The sequence below is a fragment of the Ammodytes marinus genome, assembly GCF_949987685.1.
Source record: "Ammodytes marinus genome assembly, chromosome: 3".
NCBI lineage: Eukaryota > Metazoa > Chordata > Actinopteri > Uranoscopiformes > Ammodytidae > Ammodytes > Ammodytes marinus.
In genome coordinates, this window is record NC_137232.1 from 32,650,587 (window position 1) to 32,668,224 (window position 17,638).

General features: G+C 39.5%; 2 protein-coding genes across 2 annotated transcripts in view; one reads left to right on the forward strand and one right to left on the reverse strand.

Annotated features, from left to right (window-relative positions):
* tyw1 (tRNA-yW synthesizing protein 1 homolog) overlaps positions 1-962 on the forward strand; it is a gene marked incomplete at its 3' end in the record, with an annotated part of 70,746 nt that extends 69,784 nt beyond the window's left edge. The window contains exon 16 of the mRNA XM_080053481.1: positions 741-962. Within this exon, the coding sequence (XP_079909607.1) occupies positions 741-962 (222 nt within the window). The remainder of the gene's footprint in view (positions 1-740) is intronic.
* Positions 963-11,302: 10,340 nt separating this feature from the next.
* The window catches only part of LOC307248466 (alpha-2-macroglobulin-like), a gene marked incomplete at its 5' end in the record, with an annotated part of 28,251 nt that continues 21,915 nt past the window's right edge, over positions 11,303-17,638 (reverse strand). Inside the window, 11 exons of the mRNA XM_080024862.1 lie at positions 11,303-11,321; positions 12,013-12,054; positions 12,220-12,325; positions 12,407-12,475; positions 12,560-12,650; positions 12,880-13,004; positions 13,590-13,802; positions 13,942-14,129; positions 14,435-14,597; positions 16,352-16,426; positions 16,616-16,772. Of these exons, the coding sequence (XP_079880988.1) occupies positions 11,317-11,321; positions 12,013-12,054; positions 12,220-12,325; positions 12,407-12,475; positions 12,560-12,650; positions 12,880-13,004; positions 13,590-13,802; positions 13,942-14,129; positions 14,435-14,597; positions 16,352-16,426; positions 16,616-16,772 (1,234 nt within the window). The 3' untranslated portion in view covers positions 11,303-11,316. The remainder of the gene's footprint in view (positions 11,322-12,012; positions 12,055-12,219; positions 12,326-12,406; positions 12,476-12,559; positions 12,651-12,879; positions 13,005-13,589; positions 13,803-13,941; positions 14,130-14,434; positions 14,598-16,351; positions 16,427-16,615; positions 16,773-17,638) is intronic.

Here is a 17,638-nt window from a genome sequence, read left to right on the forward strand (position 1 = left end):
TAACTGAATGTGGTAGAACTGGAGCGGGAAACGCTTCAATCTTTGTTTGACTTTCTTTTTTTAACAAATTTCTTTAAACTAAACTCTTTTCCATTACATTTTCATTCATTTGTAATTCTGTTCTGATCATGCTTCTTTGCTGGATAGATACAGATTGATACTCTGTATTACCTATTGATCTACAGTTCATTTGCAGGTCCTTCAGATGGCTGTTAAACTAAATATAGAAATGAATGGCTGCGAAATGATCACATGTACAATGTACCCCTAATGTCGCGACACATTCATGAATGAAACCAAACAGCTAATATACTGTGCTATTAGAATAGGTTCACAGGTTGAACACAATATTATGGCTTATGATAATCTCTGTCTCTCTCCCACCCCTCTCTCTCTCCCTCTCTCCCTCTCTCCCTCTCTCCCTCTCCCCTCTCTCTCTCTCTCCCTCCCTCTCCCCCCCCTCTCTCCCTCTCTCCCTCTCTCTCTCTGTCTCTCTCCCTCTCTCTCTCTCCCTCCCTCTCCCCCCCTCTCTCTCTCTCTCTCCCTCTCTCACTCCCTCCCTCTCTCTCTCTCTCTCTCTCCCTCTCTCTTTCCTACCCCTCTCTCTCCCTCCCTCTCCCCCTCTCTCCCTCCCTCTCTCTCTCCCTCTCTCTCTCCTACCCCTCTCTCTCTCTCTCCCTCCCTCTCCCCCCTCTCTCTCTCTCTCTCTCTCTCTCTCTCTCTCTCTCTCTCTCTCTCAGTTCAAGATAGAGGGTGAGTGGTGGACGTGGATAGACTACGAGCGTTTCCAGGACCTGGTGCAGGCTCACAGTGACAGTGATGGGCAGACCAGCTTCTCTGCTCTGGACTACGTTGCCTTGACGCCCAGCTGGGCCCTGTTCGGAGGCAGAGAGCAGGGCTTTGACCCACAAGACACGCGCTTCACCCGACGCAACAAAACCAAAGATATATCAGGCTGCTGAGAGAGAGGGAGGGAGGGAGAGGGAGGGAGGGAAAGAGAGAGGGAGGGAGGGAAAGAGAGGGGCAGGGAGGGAGAGGTAGGATGGAGAGAGAGATTACTGATCCATATACTTTTCATTTGCTCCAATTTAAATTTTGATTTTGATTGGCTTGACTCCCACGATCAGCCAAAAACCGTATTAGACATTCCCTTTTGAGTTTAGTGTAGCTGCTTCTTTTAGAGAGAGAGAGAGGGAGGGAGGGAGAGAGAGAGAGAGGGAGGATGGATGGATAGAGAGAGAGAGAGAGCGATTACTGATCTACAGTAAATGCTGTAGCAAAATAATATATATATATATATATATATATATATTAAGGAAGTAGGGTGCACTGTTTTTCATTCCATTCCTCTGAATTTCAGAGTTTCCTTTCTTTGCTGGGCAGCTCATTCTCACGTGAACTTTCTCTATCTTTGCATTTGCTTCATTTTGAATGTTTTAATGTAATTGGCTCGACCAACCAGATCAGCCAAGAAAAAAATGCCAGAATCAATTTATTTGCACTTATTTCCTAGACATTCCCTTTTGCATTTACTGTAGGTGATTATTTTACTTTTATAGATGTACATATTGTTTTAAGGAATCGCTATAACAAATGTCAATGGCTTCGATCAGTATAATCATCTGGCAGCATGTGAGGAGGTTCACACTATCACATTTGAAGTTGGCAGTGGCTACATGAACAACATAATTTCTTCCATTTTTTAAAGTTGTTTAAACCCAGGTTGTAGTCAGGCTCTTGTCATAATTGAGCTAAACTGAGAATGCATGAATCTTCAAACTAAATTCATAATTATTTTCTAATATATTAAAGTAGCTAAAGTTACTGAACAAGATAAATGTGGATGATATAATCTTTAAAAGAAAGTCATCAGTATTTATAATATAATGTTACTGAACAAATACAATTCACTTTTCTTTTTGGCATTTTCTGTCCAACGGTTGGCAATATTAATAAAACATCAGAATATATAAGATGAAGTGGATAAAGGATAGGGCTATACAGTTACTGAATTGATACAATTTTAAATTTAAATTGTATACCTGTTCTGCAGTTCAAGAAAAAATAAATCTAAATTTTATACGTAACATATTTTCAGAATGTTAAGTCACACAAACTGCAAATTTTTCTTTTTAAACATTAATCCAACACCAAATCGACGCCGTCTTATCTACTGTATATTCAGCCACCATCCAGGATATGAGGAATGAGTATGAAGAAATGCATCATGGGTGGTGATGTAGTTTTATACCGCTCTAACTCGTCTATGCCTCCTCAAGTCCAGCGCGCCAGAATAGATAAAGCCTTTACTGATGTTTGAGTGAATCCGGATGTAATTTTTTTTATTTGAATGTAAAACCAGATGTAAACATTTAAGTCAATTTTGATTTGTTTTGTAAGATCTCTGTTGTTGCAGTGCTTCCCTGTTGGGAGAAACAGCAGCTTTGTGTATGTGTCACTGTAATAAATGTATTTGAAATATACAGTTTTGTAATTTCTGGATTTAATATTCATCAAAAATACACAGAGGGGTCCGCTCCGGTGGTGTAGTGGATAGAGCGTGTATCATATCGGCTCCGGCCTTAGTTGAAATGGTCGCGGGTTCAAATCCGACGCGTGGACCTTTACTGCATGTCATCCCCCCTCTCTCTCTCTGTCTCCCCATTTCAACTCTGTACTATCTAATAAAAAAAGCTTGAAAATGCCAAAAAATTATCTTAAAAAAAAATATATATATACAGGTCCTTCTCATATAATTAGCATATTGTGATAAAGTTGATTATTTTCCTTAATGTAATGATAATAATTGAACTTTCATATATTTTAGATTCATTGCACACCAACTGAAATATTTCAGGTCTTTTGTTGTTTTAATACTGATGATTTTGGCATACAGCTCATGAAAACCCCAAATTCCTATCTCAAAAAATTAGCATATCATGAAAAGGTACTCTAAACGAGCTCTTAACCTAATCATCTGAATCAACTAATTAACTCTAAACACCTGCAAAAGATTCCTGAGGCTTTTAAAAACTCCCAGCCTGGTTCATTACTCAAAACCGCAATCATGGGTAAGACTGCCGACCTGACTGCTGCCCAGAAGGCCATCATTGACACCCTCAAGCAAGAGGGTAAGACACAGAAAGAAATTTCTGAGCGAATAGGCTGTTCCCAGAGTGCTGTATCAAGGCACCTCAGTGGGAAGTCTGTGGGAAGGAAAAAGTGTGGCAGAAAACGCTGCACAACCAGAAGAGGTGACCGGACCCTGAGGAGGATTGTGGAGAAGGGCCGATTCCAGATCTTGGGGGACCTGCGGAAGCAGTGGACTGAGTCTGGAGTAGAAACATCCAGAGCCACCGTGCACAGGCGTGTGCAGGAAATGGGCTACAGGTGCCGCATTCCCCAGGTCAAGCCACTTTTGAACCAGAAACAGCGGCAGAAGCGCCTGACCTGGGCTACAGAGAAGCAGCACTGGACTGTTGCTCAGTGGTCCAAATTACTTTTTTCGGATGAAAGCAAATTTTGCATGTCATTCGGAAATCAAGGTGCCAGAGTCTGGAGGAAGACTGGGGAGAAGGAAATGCCAAAATGCCTGAAGTCCAGTGTCAAGTACCCACAGTCAGTGATGGTCTGGGGTGCCATGTCAGCTGCTGGTGTTGGTCCACTGTGTTTTATCAAAGGCAGGGTCAATGCAGCTAGCTATCAGGAGATTTTGGAGCACTTCATGCTTCCATCTGCTGAAAAGCTTTATGGAGATGAAGATTTCATTTTTCAACAAGACCTGGCACCTGCTCACAGTGCCAAAACCACTGGTAAATGGTTTACTGACCATGGTATTACTGTGCTCAATTGGCCTGCCAACTCTCCTGACCTGAACTCCATAGAGAATCTGTGGGATATTGTGAAGAGGAAGTTGAGAGACACCAGACCCAACACTGTGGATGAGCTTAAGGCCGCTATCGAAGCATCCTGGGCCTCCATAACACCTCAGCAGTGCCACAGGCTGATTGCCTCCATGCCACAGCGCATTGAAGCAGTCATTTCTGCGAAATGATTCCCGACCAAGTATTGAGTGCATAACTGAACATAATTATTTGAAAGTTGATTTTTTTGTATTAAAAACACTTTTCTTTTATTGGTCGGATGAAATATGCTAATTTTTTGAGATAGGGATTTTTGGTTTTTCTTTACTTTTTTGCCAAAATCATCAATATTAAAACAATAAAAGGCTTGAACTACTTCAGTTGTGTGTAATGAATCTAAAATATATGAGTCTAATGTTTAGTAGTACATTACATAAAATATTGAACTTTATCACAATATGCTAATTATATGAGAAGGACCTGTATATATACACAGAGGAGCAGATGGAAAAAAAAGTGATTTTGAAAAACAAGAGTTCTCCAGAATTGCTGACTCACTCACTCCACCTGTAAGGCACATGTTTCATATTCTATTTCTGGCTGACATTTTAGATTTTACTTTTGTAACAAAGTGTGGAGTTGACATTTGAAGACAATAATTGGCAGAAGATTTCCGGTCTGCACTCAAAGAGCAACAGAGGATCTCTACCTGAACAAGGCTGGAGCATAAGGTGAAGTTCAAAATGTATTTGACAGTACAGTAAAATAATAGATGGATGGATAGATAGATAGATAGATAGATAGATAGATAGATAGATAGATAGATGGATGGATGGATGGATGGATAGACAGACAGAGATTTTCTCTGCTTATGACATTTATTGCAGGATGTCCGTCCTGGGAGAGGGATCCCTTACTCTTTCTCAATTTTTTAATCCCGTTAAAGGGTTTTTTACTGGGAGTTTTTTCTCAGCCGAGCTAAGGGCATAGGGTGTCCTACTGTATGGAATATAAAGCCCACTGCGGCAAATGTCTATATCTATGTGATATTGGGCTATACAAATAAAACTGATTTGATTTGATAGATAGATAGATAGATAGATAGATAGATAGATAGATAGATAGATAGATAGATAGATAGATAGTTAGTCCTGCTACTACTCAAAGCACCAGGGCATCTGAAAGGGTGGTGAGGTGTGTTGCATGTTTAGAGATAATTGGGGAAATAACAGTAAATGGGTCATGTGAATTATGTTTTCAGTTGATTTAGTTGAAGTAATAGTAGGAAGAAACACAGAGACTAATTATCTTGTTATTTTAAATAGAGCAGAACCAACTTAATCTCCGACCTACTCTGTGTATTGTAGTGTTGATGAGGGCGAAACTAAATCCCATGTATCAGAGTTGAAGAGAATTAGATTTGATCTTCGCTTCCATCAGTGCGATCACCAATGACGACAAAAATCAAGATTTTCTTCTCGGCTAAGTTTACAATTTGTTATCCATAACATAATTGCCTAAATCATATTTACTCTACTCTACTTTTACTCTACTCTACTTTTACTTTACATCTACTTTACCCAACTCTATAACCCTTCAAATATGACTTAGGCAATTATGCTATTTAAAGTAGATGTAGAGTAAAGTAATGTAGAATAGAGTAGATGTAGAGTAAAAGTAAATTAGAGTAAATATGATTTAGGCAATTATTCTGGAAATAAACAGAAATGCCATAAAAGTCAAAAGTATGATCCTCTATTCAATAATAAGCAGTGGTTTAATTATAAGAAATAATGCAGCAGAACAAATTTAACAAGTAACAGCAATCAAACGGAAATGATAATCTTTAAATCCAGGATTCTGAAGCGAACCGTCCCATTGTGTGTTGTCTTAAATTAGGATCCTGGAGTTATGGAAGTGAGATCACTCAAAGCACAAGAGAGAAGGCAACAAGGTTGTTTCGTGTGAAATCATGTATCTATAAATAAGCAGTAGAAAGGGCGACGCTTCAACTATGTCTATGCTGTTACTACTGTATATGTCTAAACCAGGCTGGATAAGTTGATGAGTAAAACACTCATGCAAACCCTCCTTGAATAAATAAAGGTTAAAAAGAGGCCATTTTGAATTAACACACATGTAGAAAGTGTTACGGTGGTGTCAGACAGGCAGGCAAGTAGGACCCAAACGCAAAACGTATCAAGAAAATGTTCGTTTATTTAGCTCCAAAATACACAACAAAAAAGCCCAACAGGCAAAAATGCAAAAAGTCAAAAAGTCCAGGAAACAAAAGTAAAGCAGGGAACAGAGGGACCACACAAGACAAGGACTCACCAACACTGACACGAAAAACCATAATGCACAGACAAGGAACAAAAGGAGTATATATACAAGACACAACGAGACACAGGTGTAACACATTAGGGGAGGGAGCAGTAATCAAACGAGGGAAACTTGACATGACATGGGAAGGAACAAGACAGACATACCAAAATAAAACAGGAAACCCGGGTAACACCAAAACAAGACAAGACAAAGACAGACCATGACAGAAAGGGCAATGTTTCAACTATGTCTATACTGTTACTACTGTATATGTCTAAACAAGGCTGGATAAGTTGATGAGTAAAACACTCATGCAAACCCTCCTTGAATAAATAAAGGTTAAAAAGAGGCCATTTTGAATTAACACACATGTATTTCTAGCTTCTTGTATCACTACGTCCCAGTGTGTGCAGTGAGATGAAAGGCCATAAAAGTTAAAAGTATAAAAAGCTACCTGTAGATTGTGAGAATGCCCTGAGGGATGCTGGGTAATTACTGGAATGTCCCAGGGGGAAGAGACTGGCTAACAGGTTGCATCCTCTGTCTGGATCTTATTTTAGCTTGACTGTCTCAGATGGTGAGATCCCAGGCACTGTGTCAAGGCCACCTCTTTTACATTACATTTTATTTAGCTGACGCTTTTATCCAAAGCGACTTCTATTAAGTGCATTCAACCATGAAGGTACAAACTCAGAACAACAAGAATCCCTTAAGTACTATAGCTTCAAATAAACCTCTTGTATTTATGTGTATTTTAGGAACAAAAAAAATAGTTTTTATCTCAGTAATAGTAATCTCAGTAAATGATTTAAATTGTCATTGTCCCTTGACTCCTATTCGTATTGTTGCAGTCGCATTTCCACAATATCTGATAAAGAATAATTATAATTCATGGTTATAAATTAGCTTCCATTTCTACTGTGTCTCCTTAACCTCATCAAAGAAACTCTAAAGATCATGAATGTGGGGCGCTCCGGTGGCGTAGTGGATAGAGCGCGTACCACATTGGCTCTGGCCTTCATTGCAGTGGTCGCGGGTTCAAATCCGACCCGTGGACCTCCTTTACTGCATGTCATCCCCCCTCTCTCTCTCTCTCTCTGTCTCCCCATTTCAACTCTGTACTAACTAATAAAGCTTGAAAATGCCCAAAAAATATAAAAAAAAAAAAATCATGAATGTGTTTTGCAAGAAGGCAAATGAGACAACACAGACACACAAATGTAACTGAACAAGAATACAACATTCTCAAGGTCAGGAAAGTGAAGTCAAACAGACAGAGAAAATCCAGAATATCATTACAGTAGAAAAGTGTATTATTCGACTGTATTCTCAGTTACTGTCACAGTTCACTATTATATTGCTATTAAAGGAAGCGGCTCTATCATCCAAACATGATTTTGGGCACGAGCCATGGTTCTCAGAGATGTAAGATACATTTTTCATAACGTGAATGTGTGCCGTGTTACTTTTTGAATGAGACAAGTAATTAATAATTGAGAGCAACAGAGATGATTACAGAAATGTACTTTAATAGAAAAAGTGTCCATGCTTCGTGGGACGGCTGAGAGAGGAGCAGAAAGAGGAAAACATTAGATTTGGTTGCCTTTGGTACATTGTAGTAAAACTGTTTTCACACTGATATTTTGAAAATTTTAACATCTCACATCTCAATAATTGGATGGAAAATCTTTTTAATAAGCATTTAGCTGAATCATACAGTAGCCTGACACGCACACACTCACACACATATAACCCGTTTTTTTTTTATCTCATCCCGTAAAGCATTCATTAAAAAGTTCTAGGTTGAGTATTGTGTTGTATTAATCTGACTACAATTAAATGCCTTTTCAAAAGCTTTTCATACCAACTGTTTGATATATTTCATTTAAATATGAACATGACATTTTTCTCCAGATTTAGGGTATGAAATACCCACAACATGTTGGTAAAGTCAAATAAATTATATTATAGATTAAACCTTTTACTCCTCTTGTAAAGTAACAATGATGTCACTACTACAAGTGGTTGAATTCACAATAACAGGAGCTGTTACATCTCTGTGTCAACAAACTAAATGGAACATAAGCTTTCATTGTGTGTTAGAGCTATCCAGTTATATTGTAAAACTGTTCATATTGTTGTACTTTATATTACAGCCCAGGATTATATCCTGTGCATTCATTCCATGGTGACAATGCCAGTATGTTAGGGTTGTAGTTAACTGATTACGTAAATCACTTGCGCGCAAGACTTGACACCTGTCCACATTGCCAAAACCACTATACTGGTTGACTGACCATGGTATTACTGTGCTTGATTGGCCAGACAACTCTCCTGACCTGAAACCCATAGATAATCTATGGAGTACTGTCAAGAGGCAGATGATACACACCAGACCCAACAATACAGACGAGCTGTAGGCCACTATCAAAGCAACATGGGCTTCCATAACACCTCAGCAGTGCCACAGGCTGATAGCATCCATGTGATGCCGCATTGAGGCAGGAATTCATGCAAAAGGGGCCAAAACCTAGTACTGAGTACATATGCATGATTATACTTTCTAGAGGTCCGACATTTATGTATTGAAAATCCTTTTTTTATTGATTTCATGTAATATTCTACTGTTATGAGATTTTGAATTTGGGGGTTTCATAAGCTGTAAACCATAATCATCAAAATTATAACAAATAAAGGCTTGAAATATCTCACTTCGCATGCAATGAGTCTATATAATATATTAGTTTCACCTTTTAAGTTGAATAACTGAAATAAATTTACTTTCGCATGATATTCTAATTTTTCGAGTTTCACCTGTAATGTCATATTGGACGCCGTAGCTAGAGCACACTTGAAGCAGTTGCTGTAGCCCGGCACTACATGGAGACATGATGACCAAATCATCAGCGTAAATGAGGTGGTTGATAATACTCTCTCCCACCACACAACCAGTCTTACACTCTTTAAGTTTCTTAGAGAGGTCATCCATATAAACATTAAATAACATAGGAGACAGGATTCCTCCTTGCCGCACACCATTACTTACACAAAAAGGAGCAGATAAAACATTATTGTCCCATTTAACGCAAAATGTTTGATGGGCATACCAAAACACTAAAATCATACATAAATCATACCTAGCTAGCCGACAACAATGTGTTCGGATAAATAACAAATTATCACCTCTGAAAAACTGCACCATGGGAGTGCCACAAGGCTCGATTTTAGGACCGCTGCTCTTCAGTATATACATAAATGACCTTCCATCCGTTTGTAATGATGTTGAACTCATGATGTATGCTGATGACACTGTGTTGTACACCCATGGGAAAAATGCCTCAGAAGTTGCTTTTAAATTGACTAAGGAAATGGAAAATGTTGCTAAATGGCTTACTGACTCAAATCTTACACTTAATGTTGGGAAGACTGTTACAATGTACTTTTCAAATAGGTGTAAATGTAAAGATTGTCCTGACATTTTGTTAATGGACAAAAAAATAAAAATGTTGAAGAATTTAAGTACTTAGGCGTCACTCTTGATCCAACATTAAATTTCAAAAAGCACATAAAAAGGTTGAGTAACACAATCAAATTTAATCTGGCAAACTATCGATTCATAAGAAACTCTCTTACAGTTGAGGCATCAAACACCTATCTGAATGCTATGATTCTTTCCCATTTTTCCTACTGTATGACAAGTTGGTCTCAAGCAGGTAAAACAACCTTGAGACCACTTGAATCATGATAAAAAAACTCGTCAATATCACCACTGCAAAATCCTGGATAAACACAATCTCCTTAATTTTGAAAAACACATTGTGTTTGCTAATGTGCGCTTAATTTTTAAAATCATACACAATGCTGCGCCTCCTCTCTTAAGGAACTTTGTGACACTGGGCTCAGAATTCTCAGCACGGGCAACCAGGTCAACAACTAGGGGAGAAAGCAGAATCCCACAATGCAAAACCACATTTGGAAAGTTGTCCTTCTCCTCTGTAGGCATCAAACAATGGAACAGTCTCCCAACACATCTAATTACCGATACATTTAATTATTTCACCCGTCTGACTAAGGCTTGGCTGCTAGCGCAACAGACCTGTACTCATATATAGAATTTTGTGCAACTAGGATAGAGGTATGTTTTTTTTATAAAATATGTAAGGTAGTGTTTGTGAACTTTTTTAATCCTATGTATTTATATCATTATATCTTGTTATCATTTTGATGTTTAATCCCATGTCTAGATATTATTGTGTCTTGTTTAGTATTAGTATTTAGTATATTGTTCTTACCTGCCCAGGGACTACAAGTGGAAAATAGCAGTTTGCTAAAACCTGGTACAATGCATCTCTCCTTGTTTTAAACAAGGTTAATGTTTTTTTGTTGTATATTGTCCCTGTTCAAATAAAGTTACATTACAAATAGGTAAACCTGTGGACTGATAAAGTAATCAAACACTGCTCATGGGTTGCAACACAGTAGAACATGTGCTGACAATGTAAAATGTGAAAAAATAAAAAATAAATATATTTTTTTGTAATATTTACTTATTATATAGGATTGTTTGCAAATCCTTTTTATTTTACCTTAATGCAAATTATGGACCTGTAAAATGATTATCTATGCTTGTTTTTTTAACACCTTAAATACCAGAGATGTCAGGACCTGATAAGCTCCTTGTTTTCCGGTATTTCTGGTCCTTTCGCGTTTCCCTGTATTTCCTGTTTGCCTTGTCCCGTTTAATCCCACCTCCGTGATTTCACAATCTCATTGTCTCCCCTGTTTTAGAATATTTAAAAAAGGAGTCTTCTAAAAAACCTATTTTCAATTTCCACATCAAACAGACCTGCACAATGTCCAGTCTGTGGATGTAATAAAATGAAAGAAGAAGAGACAGAATTCAACACGAGACAGCGGTTCAGTAAGATCGTTCTTTTCTTTATTTGTCCATTCTGCATGAATATCACACATGCAGTAGTTAGACAGCTGTACTGGACTGTGGCAGGATAACCAACAAACATCAACATAGACAGAGTTAAACACATAAGATGCATCAAATGTATCTCTCATAAAAACACGTCTACTCAGAGATGATCCAGAATCAGCGACGACCTACACACTTCATTTTTCAAGCTGCAAAAGAAAGAACAGAAAATAAGTAATAAGTTGTGGCACATACTAACAGTCTACATTATTTTGGTTCAAACACCTTAAATACCAGAGATGTCAGGACCTGATAAGCTCCTTGTTTTCTGGTATTTCTGACCTTTTCATGTTTCCCTGTATTTCCTGTTTGCCTTGTCCTGTCTCAGTTCAGTATTCTATTTGTCCCGATAAAAGGGGAGAAGGAACAGGCCTCTTGTGTTTTATGAATATAAGCTGTGGGAGTCTAACAGCTGATTTGGCATAGTAAATACGATGGCTGTATTACGCTTGGTAAAGTGCAAAAATAACAGCTGCACATTTAAGCAGTGAAACTATCTTTAATGTATCTTACAATTGAATGGATATTTACTTGTTTAGGTAAGCATGGTGAAAAAATGTAGCTGGCCCTCTAGGCAACAGCACAATGCTGGCTTCTGCTACTGTGACATCTCCCTGAAACTCCTTATAGTGACTGCACTGACTGCCATCTCCATAAGGTAACAGACTAAATATGCATAAGTACCTCATACCAGCCCACTTCATAAATACTGGACAACCCCTTTAAAGTTTTGAGATTGGCACATTTAAAATGATGTATTAATTCTTCGTCTCTTGAATTATTGGTTGTTTTGCATAATAGCATTACTTGCATAAAGGTGGCAGTAATACTGTGTGTTACCTGCAGCACAAGGGTAGATGTATTCCGTCTCATCCTGGTCACCTGAGAGGGAAACAAAGAAGTAGAGAATTGAATGGAAAAAAATAAATTCATGTCTTCAACAGTCCTATTCTGTTCAACACCTATCAGATTGTTGTACAGCATTACTGAGGAGCAGAGTTTGGTCTCCGTATATCAGGTTAAGAGAAGACTGAGATTCTTATTTACTTGGCAGGTAGTAGTCGTAGATCTTGACCACAGCAGGCTTCAGGTTCTCCACTGGGACTACTTGTATGAGGTCTAACGAGTGGTTGATGGCTAGGTCTTTTAATAACTGTTGGAGGAAAAACACACAACACAATCAGTAACATGGGAAGAGCATGATCTATTGTTCTCTACTGTGAAGTCTTCTCACCTCCTCTATGTACACCAGGACACGATCTTCCTCTAGTTCAACGCGATCCACCATCAAGGCACTTTTGAGCTGCGAGGAGACAAGATTCAGCTGAGTTATCATGACATCAACGCCAAAACCACACACCATATTAAAGTTACCGTCATAACTCACATTCTCCAAAGACTCTGGGTCTGGGACAAATCCAGAGAGCATTTTGATATCCAGGATCACCATGTTTGTGCTGTTCTCCTTACCGTTATATCTGTAAAACAGAGACACTTTAATTCTGGTGATTTGGACGGCCCCCCCCATGCAAAGATCGCTTATGCTTGAACCTAGAATAAACTAGCAAGCGGTAAACATTTCCTACATGTCCATCCACCATTAGGTACTTATTTCAAATCAGGCAGGTGCAGAGGATTATTGGTCAAAGATTACAGTATTCCGTACTCTTTGCTGTGTCTTGGGTCTGGCTGTCAATGATTACTTACAGGGACTTCAGCTTCAGAGTGAGTTTGGGTCGGGGAGATGTGTCGGTGCAGTTAGCTTCCGGTGTGACGACCACACTGAGAGTGGTGACCTCAGTAGGAGTGGGGACGTTGTAGACAACAGAAATCTGGGACACAAGTTTACAAGGAAGAGTTAATATTTATCAAAAGCAAACAAAGAAGTGTTTAAGTGATCGCACTTTAGAACACACTGTATGGCTAAATTTTTATGCTGATGACGTTACGTTCTTTGTATCTTACCCTTATTTAAACTACTGTCTGGACTTTATCTTCATACAAAATTAAGAAATGCAACAAGAGGTCTTTATTCCAGCACACTTAATTATTTGTCCAAATCGTTTCTTAATACTCAGACATCTGGACCACACGTAGCAATAATGAACTTCATGAAGTGTATCCATACTCCTTTCCATATTGCACGAATACTAGTAGTTGTAGTACTGGTTGGCACCTGTCTTCTTTTATATTAGTATAAATCAAAGGTCCAAAATGTACATTAAGATGGTTATTTGATTAACCTTTAATGGCCATTATGTCAACATTAGTTTTTTTCAATACGTTTTTTACAAAAAATCTCAACTTCTAAAGCATTGTCATCAAGATTGGGGGCATAGTTATATTAGCGTGATGTTGTGTTTGTGATGGCGTACGTTCATCAAGGGCAAACAAGAGGAGCTGCGTGGGCCACTGACCTGCACTGAAGCACACACAGTGCCCTTCACCTCCAGGCTGTGCTTTCCTGTGGGCTCCTCCAGCACCTCCTCCTGGTAGAGCAGTTTGTTGTTCTGGTTCACATCAAATGTCAGCCGACCACTGGGAGACTGGACCGTCACAGTGCTGGAACCCCCTGGACTGAACACCAGAGTGGAGTAGAGAGCCAGAGCCTGAAGAGCCACCACTGTGTCCTACAACACACACACACACAAGATAGCAACTGAATCAAAAACATTCATGTCATGATCTGTCTGTTTCTTGTCTTGTTTTAATAGAACATAAAAAACGTTGTTTTTATGTAGAACACTGTATGGATAGTTTGGGCCCTACCTGTGTGGAGGAGAAGCCTCCATAGTAGTTCTGCTGTCTGGACAGCCATCTGACAATGCCGCTGGCGTAGCCCAGGTCTTCAGTAGTAGGAGAGGCACTGAGTTTGGCCAGCAGCACATAGGAACTGATCTCCACAGACAGGGAGGCTGACGTTTCTGTTGCCGTCTGAGACCAGTGGAGGAAACCTCCTAAAAGCAGACACACAGGGACAAGGAAAGGTACAAATATAGTTTTCACCAGTAACAGGGAGGAAGAAGGGCTTTGACCAGGTGTTCCAGGTGTTTATTTTATGTGTGGGTATATACATATACTGTACATATAAGTAGCAATTTGTAAAGCATGTGTTAAGATACAAAATATGAAGCCAATCTGATAATTAATTACTGAGTAGTTTTTTATTGTATTGTTTTCAAATGTTCAAAATAAAGCCTTCATTCATTTATTCACAAGCTACAATTAATCCAGAATGAGTTCCTTCAGGAGGATGACTCACCTTGGTTTATTGCGACTGTGTCTAGCTGCTTCAGAAGGTGAGCACGGGTCTCCATGTCTCCTGCCAGGGTGAAGACGTACGCCAGCAGAGCTGCAGTGTAGGTGTTGCTGAGAACACTGGTTGACTCCTTCAGGCAAGACAGGCTCCTCTCCACCACGGGATCCTAGAAGAGATTCTATATTATGATATATCGGAAACAGACTAGGAATGTATTAACACTACATACCTATAACCTGAATGATAAAGAGGTAGGAAAGAGATTCAAAGCACATATTATGATCGATAATCACAGGATTCAACTGACCAACAACCTTTTTCTATATTTGGTTGTATTCAAATTCATTCACTTCAACTACCAGATTCAAACAGAGAACAAACTGTTTGCATTAGTATTTTACACATACATGTTAACAGGACCTGTGGTGATATGCTACTGATATTTACATTGCACATTACACTACAGTATTTTATTTTCAGATTCTTCTTTATATATACATTTTATACAACCAGGGAGACATTAAAAAAGAAACAATAAATACATGCAACTAAGATGTTAAGTTGCATAGACTGGGAAGACACAATGTAAGAAACTAAAAGTTTTTTCCTCCCCCCCTCCTTATTAGGGGGCCAAGCCCGAGCAGGAGCTGGGACCGCGTTTTGCACAGCAACGCGGTTCCCAAGCCCTGCGGGGCAGGGAACCCTATTGTTTTAGTGGCGATTGTTATTATTATACTTCGCCGCCTAAAACTGTGTCCACAGCCCAAACCGTAAAGGGTGCAGACATGCCAATAGCATGACTAGATCCAGGTCCGTGAATTCTCAGCATACAAAAAAATTCAGACACGCCGGCCACTAGTTGGCGCTACAACGAAGGAAAACGCGTTTGGGGTCATAACTCCCACACCGAACGTCCCAGAGTCAAAAACTTTATATCCACATTATCCTCATTTGGCATAGGCCACGCCCATTTGCGATATTATAGATTTTTCGCAAAATCGCGAAAACTGCAAAACATATTTTTCGCTACTCCTCCCACAATTTTTGGACAATGGACACCAAACTTTGCACAGAACATCTACCGACCCACACGGAAAAAAATCATTCGAAAGAATTTTGATCCGACCATCGATAACGAAACGGTAGCACTTTGAATATTTGTTGATTAGCTACGTTTTACGAAAAAATTCATAAATCCAAAATCATAAGTCGGATCAAGTCCAAATTTTAGACATATGTTGGGGCTACCCTTAATTGCGTTCAATAAAAAAATTGGACATTTTCGCCATAAGGGGGCGCCATAAATTAGGAAATTTCATATCTCCTAATTGGCCAGAGGAAATTTCTTAAAACTCACGGGAAACCATCAAGGGGCATACACGAGTCTATATAAAAAATATGGCCAACAAATATTAATGTGTAAGGGACTTTTTAATAAAATTAGATATTTTTTTTTCCATCAAAGAAAAAAGGCGGGATGCTAATCTCAGCTAGCATGTCCATTGACATTACATTGTGCAATTAGCTCCGGCCGCCATTTTGTCAAGGCTGACAATCTGCTTTTGCTCATAACTCTCCAACCAAACATCGCACATTAAAAAACTTTACATCCACTTGTTCTGTGAATTGAGCTGCATCGTTCCACCGTGGCAGTTTTGCCAATTCATCCATAAACAGCGATACCTATACAACTCCCACACCGAACATCCCACGGTCAAAAACTTTACATCCACGGATTCTGCGAAGTGAGCGGCCGGCGCGGCGGTTGACGACGAGTTGCGTCGGAGGCTTGGCCCCCGGTAAAAACTGCTTGCAGTTCTAGTTGTCTTTGTAAAAGTAATTTATTTGTATATATTTTGTAGATGACTTTCTTTCCAACTAACTGTTTCGTCATGAGAAATTTAAAAGGAGCCTGCTCACGGCTACTGACGGATTCCTCTCCAAGAAGGCAGCAGTGATGTAGGCACTGAGAGTCACTTCATCAGACACACCGCCCTGTACAGAGGAAGCACCAAACAGACATTACCATTACTGTGACTCAACAAACGCCCAGGCTGCCATTGTGCAATCCCTTGTACATGTCACCATGAATGGGTTGGCTGCTGATGTTAAATTTAACTAATGCTGTAACTGATGTCACTTGGTGAAAAGGATGATCTAATCTATCTGACATTGGATGCTCACCTTCATTCTGTTGTTAAAGAGTTTTCCTGATTGTTGGAAACAGCCATTTGGTTTTTGTTTGCTTTCCAGCCAATCCTTACTGTTTTCAATAATCGATGGGTCAATGAAGATGAAAGACTGTGCCCTGGCAAAGGATCTCAGCACAAATGCCGTAAGCCTGAGGATATCGGCAAAACAAAGTTAGACATTATCTTACAAAATAAGAAAACAGGATGCGCTTGTAACGTCTGATTTAATATGCTAATAAGCTAAGCTAATTGGCGCATTAAGAAGATATACCGGTAACTTATAAAAGTGCCCTTCTTATCACAGCAATTTAGTGTTACTACTGTGAATTGTATAACTTGCAACATTTTTCAAGTCACATCACCTTCCCTCTGTAGATGAAGTATAAAGGCTTTTTCTCTTTAGATAAACTTTATGTCATGGTTTGACATGGTTAGTGTTGCACGTCATGTGCAGCAAGGCCGAGCAGCGGAGCTCCAGTGCCTCCTCGTTGGCTCATCCATGGTCCGACAAGTTCTCCTGCCGAGGGCGGAGACCTTCTGCTATCCCGGTGCCCAGGTATCCCTCATCAACTCAGTGCTTCCACACATTATCCATAGTAATCCCGCTGCATCTATGGTCGTGATACATGTCGGCTCAAATGACCTTAAGTCAGAAAAGTCAGAAAGTCTTAAAACTGATTTTAAAATCCTAATCGACTCCGTCCTGACCGCTGGGAAACAATGTATCGTCTCTGGTCCCATGCCTTCCCCTCGATTTGGTGACATCACATTCAGCCGCGCACGCCAACTTCATGTTTGGCTCAAACAATATTGTCTCTCCCTGGGCATTCCCCTTGTCGACAATTTTAACGTTTTCTGGAACAGACCGACTTACTTTGCCAGCGATGGTTTGCATTTAAACAAAGAAGGGAAACATCTTCTGGCCAGCAACATGCTCTTAACAATAAAATCGGTTCCCAGCGTCACTCATCTTGCAAACTCTGTCAAGCATGTTTGACTATCTCCACGCCTGGTC